The 21,360-nt window shown below is 43.8% G+C and overlaps 1 protein-coding gene across 1 annotated transcript in view; it reads left to right on the top strand.

Annotated features, from left to right (window-relative positions):
• The window catches only part of LOC135545480 (glycine receptor subunit alphaZ1-like), a 107,130-nt gene that overhangs the window by 36,923 nt on the left and 48,847 nt on the right, over window positions 1–21,360 (top strand). Inside the window, exons 5-6 of the mRNA XM_064973112.1 lie at window positions 10,975–11,042; window positions 19,470–19,693. Coding sequence (XP_064829184.1) covers window positions 10,975–11,042; window positions 19,470–19,693 — 292 coding nt within the window. The remainder of the gene's footprint in view (window positions 1–10,974; window positions 11,043–19,469; window positions 19,694–21,360) is intronic.

Here is a 21,360-nt window from a genome sequence, read left to right on the forward strand (position 1 = left end):
CTCCCTCTCAGTCTCTCTCTCTCTCTCTGTCTCATCTCTCTCTTTGTCTCTCTCTCCCTCTCAGTCTCTCTCTCTCTGTCTCATTCATTCTCTCTCTTTGTTTCTCTCTCTCTTTGTCTCTCTATCTTTGTCTCTCTTTCTCACTCTCTCTCTCTCTCTTTGTCTCTTTTTTTCTCTCTCTCTGTCTCTCTGTAATCCACTGGAATAATGCCCTCGTCAACTGTTCTGCGTTCGGTATCCCGAGCCACGGCCCGGATATTGATTAATGTCTTTCTGTAGTCACACTCCTCTAAGGCTGTCATGTCCTCCCATCTGTCACAGCTAACCCAGGGCCCAGGAAAAGGCTCATTTAGTCGCCTGCCATTACTTATAGACATGTGACATAGCAAACTCAGAGTAGCTAGGCTCTTAGTTGTACTGGCCGTCAGATCTAGCCATCAAGAGCTTTCAGCGACACTGCCAAATGGCCTCCTATTCCCTGTAAAGTGCACTGCTTTTGACCAGGGTCCACACAAGTTGGGTTAAACGTGGAAGACACATTTCAGTTGAACATATTCAGTTGTACAATTGACAAGCAATCCCCCCCTTTTCCCTTTCACATAGGGCTCTCGTAAGGCTCTCGTAGGGCTCTCGTAAAGCTCTCGTAGGGCTCTCGTCAAAAGTAGTGCACTATATACGTGCCCTGTCCTTTATGTAGTGCTCTATATAATGAATAGGGTGCCATTTTAAATGCAGCTTCAGGGCCTACATCGATCCAGCTAGCTAGCTGCCCACTCAATTTGAATACATTTCACTTAAATAATGAGACATTGAGAGGAACCCTGCTGTCATGGAACCTGTCAAGGATGTCCTATAATGGCATTTCATTTCTCATAAAAGCCTCATCCTGAAATGCCAGCCAGCTCAGAAAAAGTTTCTCCTTATAAGTGCAGGCTGTTAAAGCAGTGAATGTGATGCATGGTGGGAGAATGTATAGGTGAAGATTGGAAGTTGGAACAACCATTTCTCATGTTGCATAGTCCAATTAAAATGTGACAGAAATATTATCTTTTACCGCATATAGCTGTTGTTTGGTACGTTACAGCCTTATTATAAAATGGATTAAATATAAAAATGTCCCCATCAATCTACACACAATACCCCATAATGACAAAGCAACATTTATTAAAAAGAAAAAATGGAAATATCACATTTACATAAGCATTCAGACCATTTACTCTGTACATTGTTGAATTACCTTTGGCAGCGATTACAGACTCGAGTCTTCTTGGGAGCAGTTTATCCCATTCTTCTCTGGAGATCCTCTCAGGTTCTGTCAGGTAGGATGGGGAGTTGCACATCTATTTTCAGGTCTCTCTAAAGATGTTTGATCGGGTTGAAGTCCGGGCTCTGGCTGGGCCACTCAAGGACATTTAGAGACTTGTCCAGAAGCCACTCGTGTGTTGTCTTGGCCGTGTGCTTAGGGTCGTTGTCCTGTTGGAAGGTGAACTATCAACAGAGTCTGAGATCCTGAGCGCTCTGGATCAGATGTCATCAAGGATCTCTCGGTACTTTGCTCTGTTAATCTTTCCCTCGATCCTGACTCGTCTCCCAGTCCCTGCCACTGAAAAACATCCGCACAGCATGATGCTGCCACCACCAAGCTTCACCGCAGGGATGGTGCCAGGTGTCCTCCAGATGTGACACTTGGCATTCAGGCCAAAGAGTTAAATCTTGGTTTCAACAGACCAGAGAATCTTGTTTCTCATGGTCTGAGAGTCCTTTAGGTGCCTTTTGTCAAACTCCAAGTGGGCTGTCATGTGCCTTTTACTGAGGAGTGGCTTCCATCTGGCTACTCTACCATAAAAGCCTGATTGGTGGAGTGCTGTAGAGATGGTTGTCCTTCTGGAAGGCTCTCCCATCTTCACAGAGGAACTCTGGAGCTCTGTCAGAGTAACCATCAGGTTCTTGGTGACCTCCCTGACCAAGGCCCTTCTCCCCCGATTGCTCAGTTTGGCCGGACAACCTGCTCTAGGAAGAGTCTTGGTGTTTCCAAACTTCTTCCATTTAAGCATGATGGAGGCCACTGTGTTCTTGGGGTCCTTCAATGCTGTATATATTTTTGGGTACCCTTCCCCAGATCTATAACTCGACACAATCCTGTCTCTGAGCTCTACAGACAATTCCTTCAACCTCATGGCTTGGTTTTTTCTCTGACTTGCACTGTCAACTGTGGGACCTTATATAGACAGTGTGTGCCTTTCCAAATCATGTCCAATCAATTGAGTTTACCACAGGTGGACTCCAATCAAGTTGTAGAAACATCTCAAGGATGATCAATGGAAACAGGTGTCACGTTCATTGTAAAGATGAGACCAAGGCTCAGCGTGAGTAGAGTTCCACACGTTTTTAATAAAACCGAAACAAAACAAGCACAAATGAAACGTGAAGCTATTCGAATAGTGCAGACAGTTAACTAAACATAGAACAAGATCCCACAAACACCAAAGGGAAATGACTACCTAAATATGATCCCCGATCAGAGACAACGATAAACAGCTGCCTCTGATTGGGAACCATATCAGGCCACCATAGACATACAAATCACCTAAACCTACAAAAACTCTAGACATACAAAAAAACCTAGACATTACAAAAACTAGCATATCCACCCTAGTCACACCCTGACCTAACCAAAATATAAAGAAAACAGAGATATCTCAGGTCAGGGCGTGACAACAGGATGCACCTGAGCTAAATGTTGAGTCGGATAGCAAAGGGTCTGAATATTTATGTAAATAAGTTATTTCCGTTTTTTATTTTGAATAAATGTGCACAAATATATAAAAACATATTTTCGCTTTTGTCTGAATACTTTCCGAATGCACTATATGTATCAAATCAAGAAGAAAAACAACTATTCCACTTCAACATATATGTATGTGTGTATGTGTGTGTGTGTGTGTGTGTGTGTGTGTGTGTGTGTGTGTGTGTGTGTGTGTGTGTGTGTGTGTGTGTGTATGTATGTGTGTATGTGTGTGTGTGTGTGTGTGTGTGTGTGTGTGTGTGTGTGTGTATGTATGTGTGTATGTATGTATGTGTGTGTGTGTGTGTGTGTGTGTGTGTGTGTGTGTGTGCGTGTGTATGTGTATGTATGTATGTATGTATGTGTGTGTGTGTGTGTGTGTGTGTGTGTGTGTGTGTGTGTGTGTGTGTGTGTGTGTGTGTGCGTGCGTGCGTGCGTGCGTGCGTGCGTGTGTCTGTATGTATGTATGTATGTATGTATGTATGTATGTATGTATGTATGTATGTATGTATGTATGTATGCTTTCCACTAGTATTGTTTCTTCACTATTGATTCAGGTATTTGATGTCAGTTTACCCATCTCTAATACATCTCTAGTGTTTATGACGCTTTGACAAAGCCCCTCTGCCTCTATCAGCTGTGTTGTCTGCACATAATGAAAAAAAACCCCAGCTTAGTCAATAACACTATAACTTGTTTCTCTCTCCAGCTTGTAAGTGTAAAATGAGTTGCGCTCCACTTCCTTGAGCATGTGTGGAATATATATTAGCTCAATGAAACCTAAAACTGCTCGGGCCGACACTCTATAGGTACCAGGCTTAAAGTTATATAAGTAATGACTGCCTGGAAACCATTGTGTACGGCAGCTCGATTGTGAAGTGGTCCATTATAATTGGTTTTGATTTTTACTTATATCAAAACTCTTAAACCACACTTACATTTTTTTTCTCTCTCTCTCGATCACGGTCTCTCTCTCTCTCTCTCTCTCGCTCTCTCACTCTCTCTCTGTCTCTCTCTCTGTCTTGCTCTCTCACTCGTTCTCTCACTCTCTCGCTCTCGCTCTCTCTCTCTCGCTCTCGCTCTCTCTCTTTCTCGATCGCACTCTGTCTCGCTCTCTCTCTCTCTCTCTGTCTCGCTCTCTGTCTCGCTCTCTCTCTCTCTCTCTCTCTCTCTCTCTCTCTCTCTGTCTCGCTCTCTTGCTCTCTTTCTCTCACTCTCACTCTCTGTCTTGTGTTTGTTTGTTGTTTTGGATGTAAATCAATGTATCTTCACTGTGGTGTCGTTTAATTGGAACTGAGGTGTCGTTTAATCTGTGTCTCAACTCGATGTGGAATTGCAACACTTCAGTAAAACAGAGAGGAGCGTGAAGGTGGATGGGTCTTCCCCGTGGTACCTGTGTTTTACAACCCCCAAAAGGAAGGATGCTGTATCTACGCAGGGATATCATTATCATCCATGGGTTACCGCTATACTGAACCAATGCAGAGCAGTGAAGAACTGCATAGCTGCTTGATTTAAAGACATGCCTTCATTACACCCATGTTATGGCCTTGTGGTTAGAGTGTCTGCCCTGAGATTAGAAGGTTGGGCATTTGATTCCCAGCCAAATCATACCAAAGACTGTAAAAATGGGACCCGATATGTCTGTCATTGATTAGGGGATTGGGGGCAAGGCCCTGTGATAAACTAGTGTCCTATCCAAAGGGGTGTTCTTGTACATCAAGCTGTCTCCTGCTCCTATGAGCCACTCTGGCCAAGACTACTTATAACTGATATGCTGACCAGACTGGACGCGTCACGTGTGCGAGCGTTCCAAAATAAATGTCAGCGAGCGTCTGCGTCGCCAAGGCGCTAAAATGGGAATTGGTTCTATTTGCGACGCTCAACGCGTGCTGCAAGTCCGGCCTCTCCCATCTCCTCATTGGTTTTTAGAAACATGTACCCATGTGCCATCTCCTCATTGGTTTTTAGTAACATATACCCACGTGGGTGATTGAAAGGTGAACTGAGGTCGGTTGTTGTAATGCACCTTATTAGTTGCCAATCGCCATATAAAGTCCAAAGAAGAAAAAGAAGCCTGGAAGGAGGAGAGATGTCTAGAAATTGGGTTGACTGTTTGCGTATATTAATTGTCAGAGTAGAGGACCTTGTTTATTTCAGGTAAAATAACAACTCAATGTTTATATCCCAGAACGAATTAGCTAGCAACAGCAAGCTAGCTAGCTAAATAGACATAAAATGTTAAATGCTTTTCTACCTGTCCCCGAATGAATATACTTTGTTCAGAGTTTGTTTTGATATTTCAACCTGCGTGTCGTGATCGCAATCATTATTCCAAGAGTGAAAATGATTTGTTCTGCTTAAATTACTTGACACATTAATCTGATCTGAATAATGATGTATTGTTTTTACAGTTGTTTCCAGTTGAGAAAAGCCAGTGGGGTTTTGATAGCTAAGGCCATGGTCATCTCTTAGCAAGGAAAGGAGAGATGTAAGCAAAGCATTTGTTTCATTATGGTTTATTGCTGTTGTCACTTATTTTTAATGAAATTGGAGGTTGGGGTACAGGAGCACGGAATTGATTTGGAAGGACAGTTCACCTCACCTCAGCAACAAATCAGAGAGAGACACCAAGACACCTACTTACCTCTCTCTCCTTTTTTCCCTCTGTCTCTCTCTCTCTCTCTCTCTCTCTCTCTCTCTCTCTCTTTCTCTCTCTCGATCTATCTCTCTCTCTCTTTCTCTTTTTCTCTCTCTCTCTCTGTCTCTCTCTCTTTTTCCTCGCTCTCTCTTTCTCTCTCGCTTTCTCTTGCTCTGTCTCTCTTGCGCTGTCTCTCTTTCTCTCTCTCTCGCTCTCTTTTTCCCTTGCTCTCTCTCTTTTCATTTCTCGTTCTCTCTTTCTCTCTCTCTCTCTCTCTTTTTCTCTCTCTCTCTTTTTCCCTCGCTCTCTCTTTCTCTCTCTTGCTCTCTCTTGCTCCGTTGCTCTCTTTTTTTCTCTCTCTGTCTGTCTCTCTCTCGGTCTCTCACTCTCTCTGTTTCTCTCACTCTTTCTCTCTCTCTTTCTCTCTCTGTTTCTCTATGTTTCGCTCTCTCTCTCACTGTTTCTCTCTCTTTCACTGCTGTGTCTGCAGTGCACTGAGCCCAGACCATTTGGAATAAACATAGTAAAGCAAATCATTGTGCTCTACAGTATGAGTCACCCTGCCTTCACAGTTAATGAGCTGCCCTTTATCCCTCTCTGCATAGCTCATTGGAAGGCTATGAAATGAACTGCAGCGGTGGAGAAAGAGAGGGAGGAGAGAGAGAGAGAGAGAGAGAGAGAGAGAGAGAGAGACATTAGATTTCCCAAGCCTTTGCGTCACCACACATTGTAAGGGAGGAATGTCAAGAAAATAGAACTTATTACATTTACTTCCTCCTCCTCTTTTCTCCTCCTCTTTCCTCCTCTTTCCTCCTCCTCTTTCCTCCTCTTCCTCCTCCTCTTTCCTCCTCTTTCCTCCTCCTCTTTTCCCCCTCTTCATTCCCCTCCTCTTTCCTCCTCTTTCCTGCTCCTCTTTCCTCCTCTTCCTCCTCCTCTTTCCTCCTCTTTCCTCCTCTTTCCTCCTCCTCTTCCTCCTCCTCTTTCCTCCTCTTTCCTCCTCTTCCTCCTCTTTCCTCCTCTTTTCGCCTCCTCTTTCCTCCTCTTTCCTCCTCCTCTTTCCTCCTCTTTCCTCCTCCTCTTTCCCCCTCTTTCCTCCTCCTCTTTCCTCCTCTTTCCTCCTCCTCTTTTCCCCCTCTTCATTCCCCTCCTCTTTCCTCCTCTTTCCTGCTCCTCTTTCCTCCTCTTCCTCCTCCTCTTCCTCCTCTTTCCTCCTCCTCTTTCTCCTCCTCTTTCTCCTCCTCTTTCCTCCTCTTTCTGCCTCTTCCTCCTCCTCTTCCGCCTCTTTCCTCCTCTTTTCGCCTACTCTTTCCTCCTCTTTCCTCCTCCTCTTTCCTCCTCTTTCCTCCTCCTCTTTCCTCCTCTTTCCTCCTCCTCTTTCCCCCTCTTTCCTCCTCCTCTTTCCCCCTCTTTCCTCCTCCTCTTCCTCCTCCTCTTCCCCCTCTTTCCTCCTCCTCTTTCCTCCTCTTCCTCCTCCTCTTTCCTCCTTCTCTTTCCTCCTCCTCTTCCTCCTCCTCTTTCCACCTCCTCTTTCCCCCTCTTTCCTCCTCCTCTTTCCTCCTCTTCCTCCTCCTCTTTCCTCCTCCTCTTCCTCCTCTTCCTCCTCCTCTTTCCTGCTCCTCTTTCCTCTTTCCTGCTCCTCTTTCCTCCTCTTTCCTGCTCCTCTTTCCTCCTCTTTCCTCCTCCTCTTCCCCCTCCTCTTTCCTCCTCTTTCCTCCTCCTCTTTCCCCCTCTTTCCTCCTCTCTTGCCTCCTCTTCCTCCCCCTCTTCCCTCCTCTTACCTCCTCCTCTTTCCCCCTCTTTCCTCCTCTTCCTCCTCCTCTTTCCTCCTTCTCTTTCCTCCTCATCCTGCTCCTCTTTCCTCCTCTTTCCTCCTCCTCTTTCCCCCTCTTTCCTCCTCCTCTTTCCTCCTCTTCCTCCTCCTCTTTCCACCTCCTCTTTCCCCCTCTTTCCTCCTCCTCTTTCCTCCTCTTCCTCCTCCTCTGCCTCCTCCTCCTCTTCCCCTCTCTTCCTCCTCTTTCCTCCTCCTCCTCCTCTCCTCCTCCTCCTCTTTCCTCCTCCTCTTTTCCTCCTCCTCCTCCTCCTCTTCCTCCTCCTCTTTCCTCCTCTTTCCTGCGCCTCTTTCCTCCTCTTCCTCCTCCTCTTTCATCCTCTTTCCTCCTCCTCTTTCCCCCTCTTTCCTGCTCCTCTTTCCCCCTCTTTCCTCCTCCTCTTCCTCCTCTTCCTCCTCCTCTTTCCTCCTCCTCCTTCCCCCCCCTCCTCTTTCCTGCTCCTCTTTCCTCCTCTTTCCTGCTCCTCTTTCCTCCTCTTCCTCCTCCTCTTTCCTCCTCCTCTTTCCCCCTCTTTCCTCCTCCTCCTCTTCCTCCTCTTCCTCCTCCTCTTTCCTCCTCCTCTTCCTCCTCTTCCTCCTCCTCTTTCCTCCTCCTCTTTCCTCCTCCTCCTCCTCCTCTTTCCTGCTCCTCTTTCCCCCTCTTTCCTCCTCCTCTTTCCTCCTCTTTCCTCCTCCTCTGCCTCCTCCTCTTTCCCCCTCTTTCCTCCTCCTCCTCTTTCCTCCTCTTCCTCCTCCTCTTTCCTCCTCCTCTTTCCTCCTCTTCCTCCTCCTCTTCCTCCTCCTCTTTCCTCCTCCTCTTTCCTCCTCCTCCTCCTCCTCTTTCCTGCTCCTCTTTCCTCCTCTTTCCTGCGCCTCTTTCCTCCTCTTCCTCCTCCTCTTTCATCCTCTTTCCTCCTCCTCTTTCCCCCTCTTTCCTGCTCCTCTTTCCCCCTCTTTCCTCCTCCTCTTTCCTCCTCTTCCTCCTCCTCTTTCCTCCTCCTCTTTCCCCCTCTTCTTTCCTGCTCCTCTTTCCTCCTCTTTCCTGCTCCTCTTTCCTCCTCTTTCCTCCTCCTCTTTCCTCCTCCTCTTTCCAACTCTTTTCATCTCCTCTTCTCCCCTCTTTGCCTCCTCTTTCCACCTCCTCTTTTTCCTCCTCTTTGCCTCCTCTTTTCAGTGTGAAACATTTTAAATCTTAGAACGTTTTAATGTGGGATCATTAATGTATACGCTGATTGTTGATTACAGGCTTATGTTTGTCACGGGCATTCATGCTATAAAACTAGACTTAATTATTGATTTATTTTCTTTACTTATTTTGTCCTGTGATTACTTTATTGATAGTAATTTAATTCGATGAAAACCTAAAAAAAATTGATATTTGCTCCAGGGTAAAAACCTGCTGATTTCCTCTGCATCTCCATCTCCTGAGGTTTGTGTGTGTGTGTGTGTGTGTGTGTGTGTGTGTGTGTGTGTGTGTGTGTGTCATCAAAATAATTCAGAGCCTTCAGTTCACTGTAGCCACCAGGCCTTCAGTTCACTGTAGCCACCAGGCATCTGTATTAGAGGAAGCTTGTCAACTTAAACACAGAGGTTGTTTGTGTTAAAGAGTACAGGATGTGACCTTAAATGTTAAGGGAATGTAGTCCTCTTGTGACATGTGACTATGTCCAATTATTCTTTAATCATATATATATATACATATATTACCATACCTTTGTGACCCACAAATTTGATGTACTGTAAAATAAAGTAAAAATGATGTAGTCTTTTTTTTATATAAACAATAAGTAGAATCCTTTAATTTACCAAAAAAAGGTTGTCTTTCCGGCTCTATGTAGAAGGTAAAGATGATGAGGAGGGGTTTGGTACCGCCTAAGGAGGGGTTTGGTACCTCCTAAGGAGGGGTTTGGTACTGCCTAAGGAGGGGTTTGGTACCGCCTAAGGAGGGGTTTGGTACCGCCTAAGGAGGGGTTTGGTACCGCCTAAGGAGGGGTTTGGTACCTCCTAAGGAGGGGTTTGGTACCGCCTAAGGAGGGGTTTGGTACCACCTAAGGAGGGGTTTGGTACCGCCTAAGGAGGGGTTTGGTACCGCCTAAGGAGGGGTTTGGTACCGCCTAAGGAGGGGTTTGGTACCTCCTAAGGAGGGGTTTGGTACCACCTAAGGAGGGGTTTGGTACCTCCTAAGGAGGGGTTTGGTACCACCTACGGAGGGGTTTGGTACCACCTAAGGAGGGGTTTGGTACCTCCTAAGGAGGGGTTTGGTACCGCCTAAGGAGGGGTTTGGTACCGCCTAAGGAGGGGTTTGGTACCTCCTAAGGAGGGGTTTGGTACCTCCTAAGGAGGGGTTTGGTACCTTCTAAGGAGGGGTTTGGTACCACCTAAGGAGGGGTTTGGTACCACCTAAGGAGGGGTTTGGTACCACCTAAGGAGGGGTTTGGTACCTCCTAAGGAGGGGTTTGGTACCACCTAAGGAGGGGTTTGGTACCGTGATTTACCGCTTAAAGCCAATATCTGTCATTTCCTGAGGGGGTGGATGGGGGCTAGACTTGTTCCCATTGCTGTCCTTTCTCCTTTGAGCCCATTGAAAGTGAACTTTTGTCATCGGGCAACTGGGTAATCATATTTATGTTTGTAAAAGCAGGTAATACGGCCTTCAACGGACAAACTTCAACCCTGTGTTGTTCGTTCTAAACTCGGCACTGTTGTCTGGAAACAACCTAGGAGCGTCTCTGAGGATCGTAGCATTTTTTGGGGGGTGTGGGGGGGTGGAGATACTCTCAGAATCTCTCAGTCAACATGGAGCGCTGTGTGTTTACAACGTGATATTACAGTACTAGTATATTACAGGCTTATGGGGAATTCCGTTGTGGCCCTCTGAAGATTCCCAGGATCGCACGTACATAAAGACGAAATCGCTTTGGAGAAAAACATCTGCTAAATGGCATATTGTATATTGTATTATGTGTTTTCAGTGTAATCAAGGTGGAAGGACTGTGTTTTCAGTGTAATAAAGGTGGAAGGACTGTGTTTTCTGTATAAACAAGGTGGAAGGACTGTGTTTTCAGTGTAATAAAGGTGGAAGGACTGTGTTTTCAGTGTAATAAAGGTGGAAGGACTGTGTTTTCAGTGTAATGAAGGTGGAAGGACTGTGTTTTCAGTGTAATCAAGGTGGAAGGACTGTGTTTTCAGTGTAATAAAGGTGGAAGGACTGTGTTTTCAGTGTAATAAAGGTGGAAGGACTGTGTTTTCAGTGTAATGAAGGTGGAAGGGCTGTGTTTTCAGTGTAATAAAGGTGGAAGGACTGTGTTTTCAGTGTAATAAAGGTGGAAGGACTGTGTTTTCTGTATAAACAAGGTGGAAGGACTGTGTTTTCAGTGTAATAAAGGTGGAAGGACTGTGTTTTCAGTGTAATAAAGGTGGAAGGACTGTGTTTTCAGTGTAATGAAGGTGGAAGGACTGTGTTTTCAGTGTAATCAAGGTGGAAGGACTGTGTTTTCAGTGTAATAAAGGTGGAAGGACTGTGTTTTCAGTGTAATAAAGGTGGAAGGACTGTGTTTTCAGTGTAATGAAGGTGGAAGGGCTGTGTTTTCAGTGTAATAAAGGTGGAAGGACTGTGTTTTCAGTATAAACAAGGTGGAAGGACTGTGTTTTCTGTACATTTTCTGTCTGGCAAGGAGGGGTTTTTGTATCACAGTTCTGTAAATAAGAAAATACTCATTCTAATTTTTCATTCTTTTACAGGTCCCCCTGTAAACGTAACGTGCAACATTTTTATTAACAGTTTTGGGTCCATCGCTGAAACAACAATGGTGAGTCCAAATGTTTACCTTTTCAATGTAAAAAACCCTTCAACATAAAGTATATTTCTTTCTGTTGATATTTTGAAGTTACCGTGAGGATACACTGAATCATTTTTATTTTCAACAGTATTTTGACTTGCATAACCCTGCCTCCAAGATTGTGATTTAATTTAAATAACGATGGCCTTAATATGCAGTGTGCCCAACGGTTTCCTTCTGGAATTACATGCAGTGCCTGAATATTTAGAATAGTATTTGTCTGCCTCATCGAACTTAATCTCTATTCAAAACTCAGTTCAGAGGGGCTTCATATCTACTGTTCAGATGTCTTTGTGTCTTGAATGAGGTCATCAAGGGGTCATCATTCAAAACTCAGTTCAGAGGGGCTTCATATCTACTGTTCAGATGTCTTCGTGTCTTCAAGGGCTCATCATTCAAAACTCAGTTCAGAGGGGCTTCATATCTACTGTTCAGATGTCTTCATGTCTTCAAGGGGTCATCATTCAAAACTCAGTTCAGAGGGGCTTCATATCTACTGTTCAGATGTCTTCGTGTCTTCAAGGGCTCATCATTCAAAACTCAGTTCAGAGGGGCTTCATATCTACTGTTCAGATGTCTTCAAGGGCTCATCATTCAAAACTCAGTTCAGAGGGGCTTCATATCTACTGTTCAGATGTCTTCAAGGGCTCATCATTCAAAACTCAGTTCAAAGGGGCTTCATATCTACTGTTCAGATGTCTTCGTGTCTTCAAGGGCTCATCATTCAAAACTCAGTTCAGAGGGGCTTCATATCTACTGTTCAGATGTCTTCAAGGGCTCATCATTCAAAACTCAGTTCAGAGGGGCTTCATATCTACTGTTCAGATGTCTTCATGTCTTCATCATTCAAACTCATTTTGGAAAGAATACATATCTATTAGGTATTTTAAAATAATCAGTTGTTTGTCGATTATTTATCAAGATAGTAGATCAAGAGGTCTAGGATATCAATAAAAAGTGAAAATATATGTTGTTTGAAGGACAGTATATCAACATGTAGATGGAAGGACAGTAGACCAACATGGAGACAGAAGGACATAGAGACAGAAGGACAGTAGACCAACATGGAGACAGAAGGACAGTAGACCAACATGGAGACAGAAGGACAGTAGACCAACATGTAGACAGAAGGACAGTAGACCAACATGGAGACAGAAGGACAGTAGATCAACATGGAGACAGAAGGACAGTAGACCAACATGGAGACAGAAGGACATGGAGACAGAAGGACAGTAGACCAACATGGAGACAGAAGGACAGTAGACCAACATGGAGACAGAAGGACATGGAGACAGAAGGACAGTAGACCAACATGGAGACAGAAGGACAGTAGACCAACATGGAGACAGAAGGACAGTAGACCAACATGGAGACAGAAGGACAGTAGACCAACATGGAGACAGAAGGACAGTAGACCAACATGGAGACAGAAGGACAGTAGATCAACATGGAAACAGAAGACAGTAGACCAACATGGATACAGAAGGACAGTAGATCAACATAGAGACAGAAGGACAGTAGACCAACATGGAGTCAGAAGGACAGTAGACCAACATGGAGACAGAAGGACAGTAGACCAACATAGATACAGAAGGACAGTAGACCAACATGGAGACAGAAGGACATTAGACCAACATGGAGACAGAAGGACAGTAGATCAATATAGAGACAGAAGGACAGTAAGACCAACATGGAGACAGAAGGACAGTAAGACCAACATGGAGACAGAAGGACAGTAGACCAACATGGAGACAGAAGGACATGGAGACAGAAGGACAGTAGATCAACATGGAGACAGAAGGACAGTAGACCAGCATGGAGACAGAGGGACAGTAGACCAACATGGAGACAGAAGGACAGTAGACCAACATGGAGACAGAAGGACATGGAGACAGAAGGACAGAAGACCAACATGGAGACAGATGGACAGTAGATCAACATGGAGACAGAAGGACAGTAGACCAACATGGATACAGAAGGACAGTAGACCAACATGGATACAGATTGTAGAGTTGTGATATAGGGTGCTAGTTTTGTCCTATATTTCTATTGTATTTATTTTGAATCCCAATCCTCGTCCCCGCAGGAGGCCTTTTGCCTGTTGGTAGGCCATCATTGTAAATAAGAATTTGCTCTTAATTGACTTGCCTAGTTAAATTATTGTTTTTATAAAAATAAGATCATAGAAACAGACCCAACCCACTGGGTACTGACGTCAATTCAACGGTGATTCAACCAGTCTGTTCCCAGTAAATAACAGGTATCAGATCAATGTGTCCTCTGATGGAAATCCCTGTCTGTACAGTCAAATACAGTCAAGGACGGACTGGCAGTTATAGAAACGATAGGTTGACTCTCTATTTATCTGGAGGCACTCAGTTCCATAGTATGGAATTCAAACAAGCCCTGATGACAGATCCTTCCTACCTCATTGTCATCATTTAATTTCTCCAACCATAATGAAAACATATTTAAGGGTCTCGGAGAGGTCAGAGCAGGACAAATAAAGCATGGGATGCGTTTGGAGGGGCTGGGATGGGATGGGTTTGGAAGGGCTGGAATGGGATGGGATGGGTTTGGAGGGGCTGGGATTGGATGGGATGGGTTTGGAGGGGCTGGGCTGGGATGGGATGGGTTTGGATGGGCTGGAATGGAATGGGATGGGTTTGGAGGGGCTAGGATGGGATGGGTTTGGAGGGGCTGGGATTGGATGGGATGGGTTTGGAGGGGCTGGGATGGGATGGGTTTGGATGGGCTGGAATGGGATGGGATGGGTTTGGAGGGGCTGGGATTGGATGGGCTAGGATGGAATGGGTTGAGATGGGATGGGATGTGCGAGGATGGGATGGGCTGGGATGAACTGGGTTGAGATGGGATGGCCCAGGCCTTAGTCTCTAGTCTCCATGCCAAGTCTCCTTGGGGGAGACGTATCAGTAGAGTTAGTAGAGCAAGCAACTAAAACTGCGGCAGACTGCACAACCTCCTCACGCAGAACAAATGTACCACTCTTTTTCTCCCTCTACGCTCAGTGGAATTGATCCGGATGCCTTTCCTCCAAGTCCTAGTCTTGGAGGTAGACAATATAAAGTGAATATATAAAGTGAAATAAACAATAAAAATGAACAGTAAACATCACACACACAGAAGTTCCAAAACAATAAAGACATTACAAATGTCATATTATATATATACAGTGTTTTAACAATGTACAAATGGTAAAGGACACAAGATAAAATAAATAAGCATAGATATGGGTTGTATTTACAATGGTGTGTGTTCTTCACTGGTTGCCCTTTTCTCGTGGCAACAAGTCACAAATCTTGCTGCTGTGATGGCACACTGTGGAATTTCACCCAGTAGATATGGGAGTTTTTCAAAATTGGATTTGTTTTCGAATTCTTTGTGGATCTGTGTAATCTGAGGGAAATATGTCTCTCTAATATGGTCATACATTGGGCAGGAGGTTAGGAAGTGCAGCTCAGTTTCCACCTCATTTTGTGGGCAGTGAGCACATAGCCTGTCTTCTCTTGAGAGCCATGTCTGCCTACGGCGGCCTTTCTCAATAGCAAGGCTATGCTCACTGAGTCTGTACATAGTCAAAGCTTTCGTTAATTTTGGGTCAGTCACAGTGGTCAGGTATTCTGCCGCTGTGTACTCTCTGTGTAGGGCCAAATAGCATTCTAGTTTGCTCTGTTTTTTTTGTTAATTCTTTCGAATGTGTCAAGTAATTATCTTTTTGTTTTCTCATGATTTGGTTGGTTCGAATTGTACTCCCTCTCTCTATCTCTCTCTCCCCTTGTCTGTCTCTCTCTCTCTCTCTTTCTCTCTCTCTCTCTCTCTCTCTCTCTCTCTCTCTCTCTCTCTCTCTCTTTCTCTCTTTCTCTCTCTCTCTCTCTCTCTCTGTCTCTCCCTCTCTCGCTCTTTCTCTCTCTCTCCCTCTCTCTGTCTCTCTCTCTCTCTCTCTCGCTCTTTCTCTCTCTCCCTTTCTCTGTCTCTCTCTCCCCCTGTCTCTCCCCCTGTCTGTCTGTCTGTCTGTCTGTCTGTCTGTCTGTCTGTCTGTCTGTCTGTCTCTCTCTCTCTCTCTCTCTCTCTCTGGGCTCTGGTCAAAAGTAGTGTACTATGTAGGGTATAGGGTGGGCTCTGGTCAAAAGTAGTGCACTATGTAGGGTATAGGGTGGGCTCTGGTCAAAAGTAGTGTACTATGTAGGGTATAGGGTGGGCTCTGGTCAAAAGTAGTGCACTATGTAGGGTATAGGGTGGGCTCTGGTCAAAAGTAGTGTACTATGTAGGATATAGGGTGGCCTCTGGTCAAAAGTCATGCACTATGTAGGGTATAGGGTGGACTCTGGTCAAAAGTAGTGTACTATGTAGGGTATAGGGTGGACTCTGGTCAAAAATAGTGTACTGTGTAGGGTATAGGGTGGACTCTGGTCAAAAGTAGTGTACTATGTAGGGTATAGGGTGGACTCTGGTTAAAAGTAGTGCACTATGTAGGGTATAGGGTGGACTCTGGTCAAAAGTAGTGCACTATGTAGGGTATAGGGTGGGCTCTGGTCAAAAGTAGTGTACTATGTAGGGTATAGGGTATAAGGTGGACTCTGGTCAAAAATAGTGTACTGTGTAGGGTATAGGGTACCATTTGGGATGAATGCTGGCTCCTGGTCCACAAAAGGAACCTGAGGTCCTCTGTGGCCCACCACCGTCTAATTGTTTACCCGGCTTTAAAGCTACAACACCCAGGGGGAAACGCCAGAGGCTATTTAATTAGCTCTGTTAGCCTGAGTCCCAAATGACATGCTATTCTTTGACCATGGCTCAGGGGCTTTGGACAAAAGTAGTGCACTATGTAGGGAATAGGATGCGATTTGTGACTCATTCCGAGCCTGCTGCTTTTTCATTCTCTTTCTTCCGGAGGCTAGAGAGTGAACGCATAAATCCCAAAGTCCTGATGTTTGTTTGTTACAGGCAGTTGTTGGAGATGGTTGGGTGTTGCTCCATGCAGACCTAAGTCACATTAGACTTCATAGCAAAAAAAAACACACACAAAAAAAAAAATGTTTCAAATATGTCACAGTCAGGACTCAGAGAAGGAGTATAAGGAGTATATTTGGCTTTTGGCTAAAATTGCATTATGGATTGGGTGCTATGCTGTTGCCGTAAATCTGTTAGCTTAGAGAAATCACACCCAACATGTCTGAGAGAGTGAGTTCACCCATGGCTTCTGCTGCTGCTGCTGCTGCTGCTGCTGCTGCTGCTGATGATGATGATGATGATGATGATGATGGAGGAATGTGTGAGACAACTCTATGCTTTCTAATCCAACAGTATACTCTATGGTGGTTCATAATCAGACTGTTGTAGCAGAGGTTGGGTTAGAGCCAAACTGAGACCTGGGCAGTGTGTTGTGAGCTCCTGACCTGATCCTCTTTTCTCGTGTAGGAGACCCGTGTTTGAACCCAGTTGGTCACACTATGTTAAAACTTCTTCGGGATCAGTGTCCCTTCCATGAGACAGTGAGCTAACGTAGGCTAATGCGATTAGCATGAGGTTGTAAGTAACAAGAAAATGGCCAAGGGTATAGACATATCTAACATTTGCAGGAAGCTTAAATTCTTGTTAATATAACTGCACTGTCTAATTTACAGTAGCTATTACAGTAAAATAATACCATGCTATTGTTTGAGGAGAGTGCACAATTTTGAACATGAAAGTTATTAATAAACAAATTAGGCACATTTGGGCAGTCTTGATACAAAATATTGAACAGAAATGCAATAGTTCATTGGATCAGTCTAAAACTTTGCACATACACTTCTGCCATCTAGTGACCAAAATGTAAATTGCACCTGGGCTGTTATAATACATTATGGCCTTTATCTTGCATTTCAAAGATGATGATACAAAGAAAATGCAAAAGAACAGTTGCTTTTTTCTTTGTATTATCTCTTACTAGATCTAATGTGTTATATTCTACTACATTCCTTTCACAGTTCCATAAACTCCAAAGTGTTTCCATTCAAATGGTACCAAGAATATGCATATCCTTGATCCAGGGCCTGAAAAAAAAGGGTCTAATCCTTATCACACACATTAAATATCTTTCCATTTGGTAGGATTTGACATTGATGACAATTTGTTTTCTATCTTACTTGATATGACTTATAATGTGTAGTTGTAAGGAGTTGATAGTAACAAACAGTCAAATCAGTCATCACATAAGGTAGCTTTGACAGTCATAGAAATTGAATTACTCAATATGGCCGCTCATCCACCCATCACTGAACATTGACTTGAACAGGTGCTTCCCTTTAGGGTAATTATATTTCTATGTTGGCAGCAAACCAATTTGGCTATCCACATTGGAGAACCCTTTAAAGAACCCTTCTTGGTTTAAGTAGAACCCTTTTGTTTCACAGTAGAACCATTTTGGGTTCCATGTAGAACCCTTTTGTTTCACGGTAGAACCATTTTGGGTTCCATGTAGAACCCTTTCAGTCACTTCTCGTGAAAAACAGAAGATGTTTTGCCATAATGTGAAATTACCTAACTGCCCTGGGAGATAATTGTATGACAGCCTCCACTTATATTGTATTGTATTTTCATAATCCACCTGTGTGTTAAGAATCTAGATTACTGCTATTTTAAATAATGAAAAGGTCTATGAAGACCTCATTCTGTAATCACAGACAGACTAGACCTACTTTTGTGATCATAGTCAGACTAGACCTCATTTTGTGATCATAGTCAGACTAGACCTCATTTTGTGATCATAGTCAGACTAGACCTCATTCTGTAATCACAGACAGACTAGACCTAATTTTGTGATCATAGTCAGACTAGACCTCATTCTGTAATCACAGACAGACTAGACCTAATTTTGTGATCATAGTCAGACTAGACCTCATTCTGTAATCATTGTCAGACTAGACCTCATTCTGTAATCATAGCCAGACTTAACCTCATTCTGTAATCACAGACAGACGAGACCTAATTTTGTGATCATAGTCAGACTAGACCTCATTCTGTAATCATAGTCAGACTAGACCTACATTTTGTGATCATAGTCAGACTAGACCTCATTCTGTAATCACAGACAGACTTAACCTCATTCTGTAATCATAGTCAGACTAGACCTCATTTTGTGATCATAGTCAGACTTAACCTCATTCTGTAATCATAGTCAGACTCAACCTCATTCTGTAATCATAGTCAGACCAACCTCATTCTGTAATCATAGTCAGACTCAACCTCATTCTGTAATCATAGTCAGTGTTCCGTAAAAACTCATTTTTATTTTCCAACAAAATTCCCATAATAACAAAACAGGTGTATCTGTGTGTTGTGAGATCATTTCTAGAAAACATATTTCTAATGTTGTGGCTGATTGCCATTGGAAAGGTCACCTGCTGTCATACCCTGCTACGTTACAGCCTCGTCTCTAGAATAATTGACAATTACGGTGGACTGTCGTGGCTAAAGGCCACAGCTCTATTGAAGGGCTATATGTGTTTTCTAAAGGACACCATGATCCACCAGGACCGTTATTTAGCTCCTGCCTTAAAAATGCTGCTACTGTTCAGACAGGCTTGATTTGCATAAACAATATACACATGGAAAGCCCAATAACGTCTAATATAGAATCTTTAGTTTAACTAAGCTTTATTCAATAAAAATGCATAGGTTTTTCTTTTATGTCGAAAGAAACCAAAATTGGAATTCGAAACCAAAATCAAATCAAATCTTATTTGTCACATACATGTGGTTAGATGTTAATGCAAGTGTAGCGAAATGCTTGTGCTTCTAGTTCCGACAATGCAGGAATAACCAACGAGTAATCTAACCGAACAATTCCACAACAACTACCTTATACACACAAGTGTAAAGGGATGAAGACTATGTACATAAAGATATATGAATGAGTGATGGTACAGAACGGCATAGGCAAGATGCAGTAGATGGTAGAGAGTACAGTATATACATATGAGATGAGTAATGTAGGGTATGTAAACATTATGTTAAGTGGCATTGTTTAAAATGGCTAGTGATACATTTTTACATCATTTTTTGCATTATTAAAGTGGCTGGAGTTGAGTCAGTATGTTGGCAGCTGCCACTGTTAGTGGTGGTCGCTATTGTAAATGAGAACTTGTTCTCAACTTGCCTACCTGGTTAAATAAAGGTGAAATAAAAATAAATAAATAAACAGTCTGATGGCCTTAAAATCCCCATGTCAATCCTTTAACCCAGAAATCAATTATTAAATTAAACAAACAAGCAAACCAGCCAATCAATCAATCAAACCTCCCCCTGAGTCCTGGCTATACAATGCACTGACATGCCTAGGTCTTTCTCTGACAATCTGATGCACTGATTGACATTGAACTGTTCTCTCCCCAGGACTACAGAGTAAATATCTTCCTGAGGCAACAATGGAACGACCCCAGGCTGGCCTATAGTGAATACCCCGACGACTCTCTCGACCTGGACCCGTCTATGTTGGACTCTATCTGGAAACCTGATTTGTTCTTCGCCAACGAAAAAGGCGCCAATTTCCATGAGGTTACGACTGACAACAAACTACTAAGGATTTCAAAAAATGGGAACGTATTGTATAGTATTCGGTATGCTATTATTTTCTTGTTGTACCTTCCTCTTATCTTGTTAGTTTCTCAGAATGTCTATCCGTTGCTAGACCTATAGCTGACAGATGAATGTCTGGTGCTAGACCTATAGCTGACAGATGAATGTCTGGTGCTAGACCTATAGTTGACAGATGAATGTCTATCTGGTGCTAGACCTATAGCTGACAGATGAATGTCTGGTGCTAGACCTATAGCTGACAGATGAATGTCTATCTGGTGCTAGACCTATAGCTGACAGATGAATGTCTGGTGCTAGACCTATAGCTGACAGATGAATGTCTGGTGCTAGACCTATAGCTGACAGATGAATGTCTGGTGCTAGACCTATAGCTGACAGATGAATGTCTGGTGCTAGACCTATAGCTGACAGATGAATGTCTGGTGCTAGACCTATAGCTGACAGATGAATGTCTGGTGCTAGACCTATAGCTGACAGATGAATGTCTATCTGGTGCTAGACCTATAGCTGACAGATGAATGTCTGGTGCTAGACCTATAGCTGACAGATGAATGTCTGGTGCTAGACCTATAGCTGACAGATGAATGTCTGGTGCTAGACCTATAGTTGACAGATGAATGTCTGGTGCTAGACCTATAGCTGACAGATGAATGTCTATCTGGTGCTAGACCTATAGCTGACAGATGAATGTCTGGTGCTAGACCTATAGCTGACAGATGAATGTCTGGTGCTAGACCTATAGCTGACAGATGAATGTCTGGTGCTAGACCTATAGCTGACAGATGAATGTATATCCGGTGCTAGACCTATAGCTGACAGATGAATGTCTGGTGCTAGACCTATAGCTGACAGATGAATGTCTATCTGGTGCTAGACCTATAGCTGACAGATGAATGTCTGGTGCTAGACCTATAGCTGACAGATGAATGTCTGGTGCTAGACCTATAGCTGACAGATGAATGTCTGGTGCTAGACCTATAGCTGACAGATGAATGTCTATCTGGTGCTAGACCTATAGCTGACAGATGAATGTCTATCTGGTGCTAGACCTATAGCTGACAGATGAATGTCTGGTGCTAGACCTATAGTTGACAGATGAATGTCTGGTGCTAGACCTATAGCTGACAGATGAATGTCTGGTGCTAGACCTATAGCTGACAGATGAATGTCTGGTGCTAGACCTATAGTTGACAGATGAATGTCTGGTGCTAGACCTATAGCTGACAGATGAATGTGTGGTGCTAGACCTATAGCTGACAGATGAATGTCTGGTGCTAGACCTATAGTTGACAGATGAATGTCTGGTGCTAGACCTATAGCTGACAGATGAATGTCTGGTGCTAGACCTATAGTTGACAGATGAATGTCTGGTGCTAGACCTATAGTTGACAGATGAATGTCTGGTGCTAGACCTATAGTTGACAGATGAATGGCTGGTGCTAGACCTATAGCTGACAGATGAATGTGTGGTGCTTGACCTATAGCTGACAGATGAATGTCTGGTGCTAGACCTATAGCTGCCAGATGAATGTCTGGTGCTAGACCTATAGCTGACAGATGAATGTCTATCTGGTGCTAGACCTATAGCTGACAGATGAATGTCTGGTGCTAGACCTATAGTTGACAGATGAATGTCTGGTGCTAGACCTATAGTTGACAGATGAATGTGTGGTGCTAGACCTATAGC

The sequence above is a fragment of the Oncorhynchus masou genome, chromosome 9, assembly GCF_036934945.1.
Source record: "Oncorhynchus masou masou isolate Uvic2021 chromosome 9, UVic_Omas_1.1, whole genome shotgun sequence".
NCBI lineage: Eukaryota > Metazoa > Chordata > Actinopteri > Salmoniformes > Salmonidae > Oncorhynchus > Oncorhynchus masou.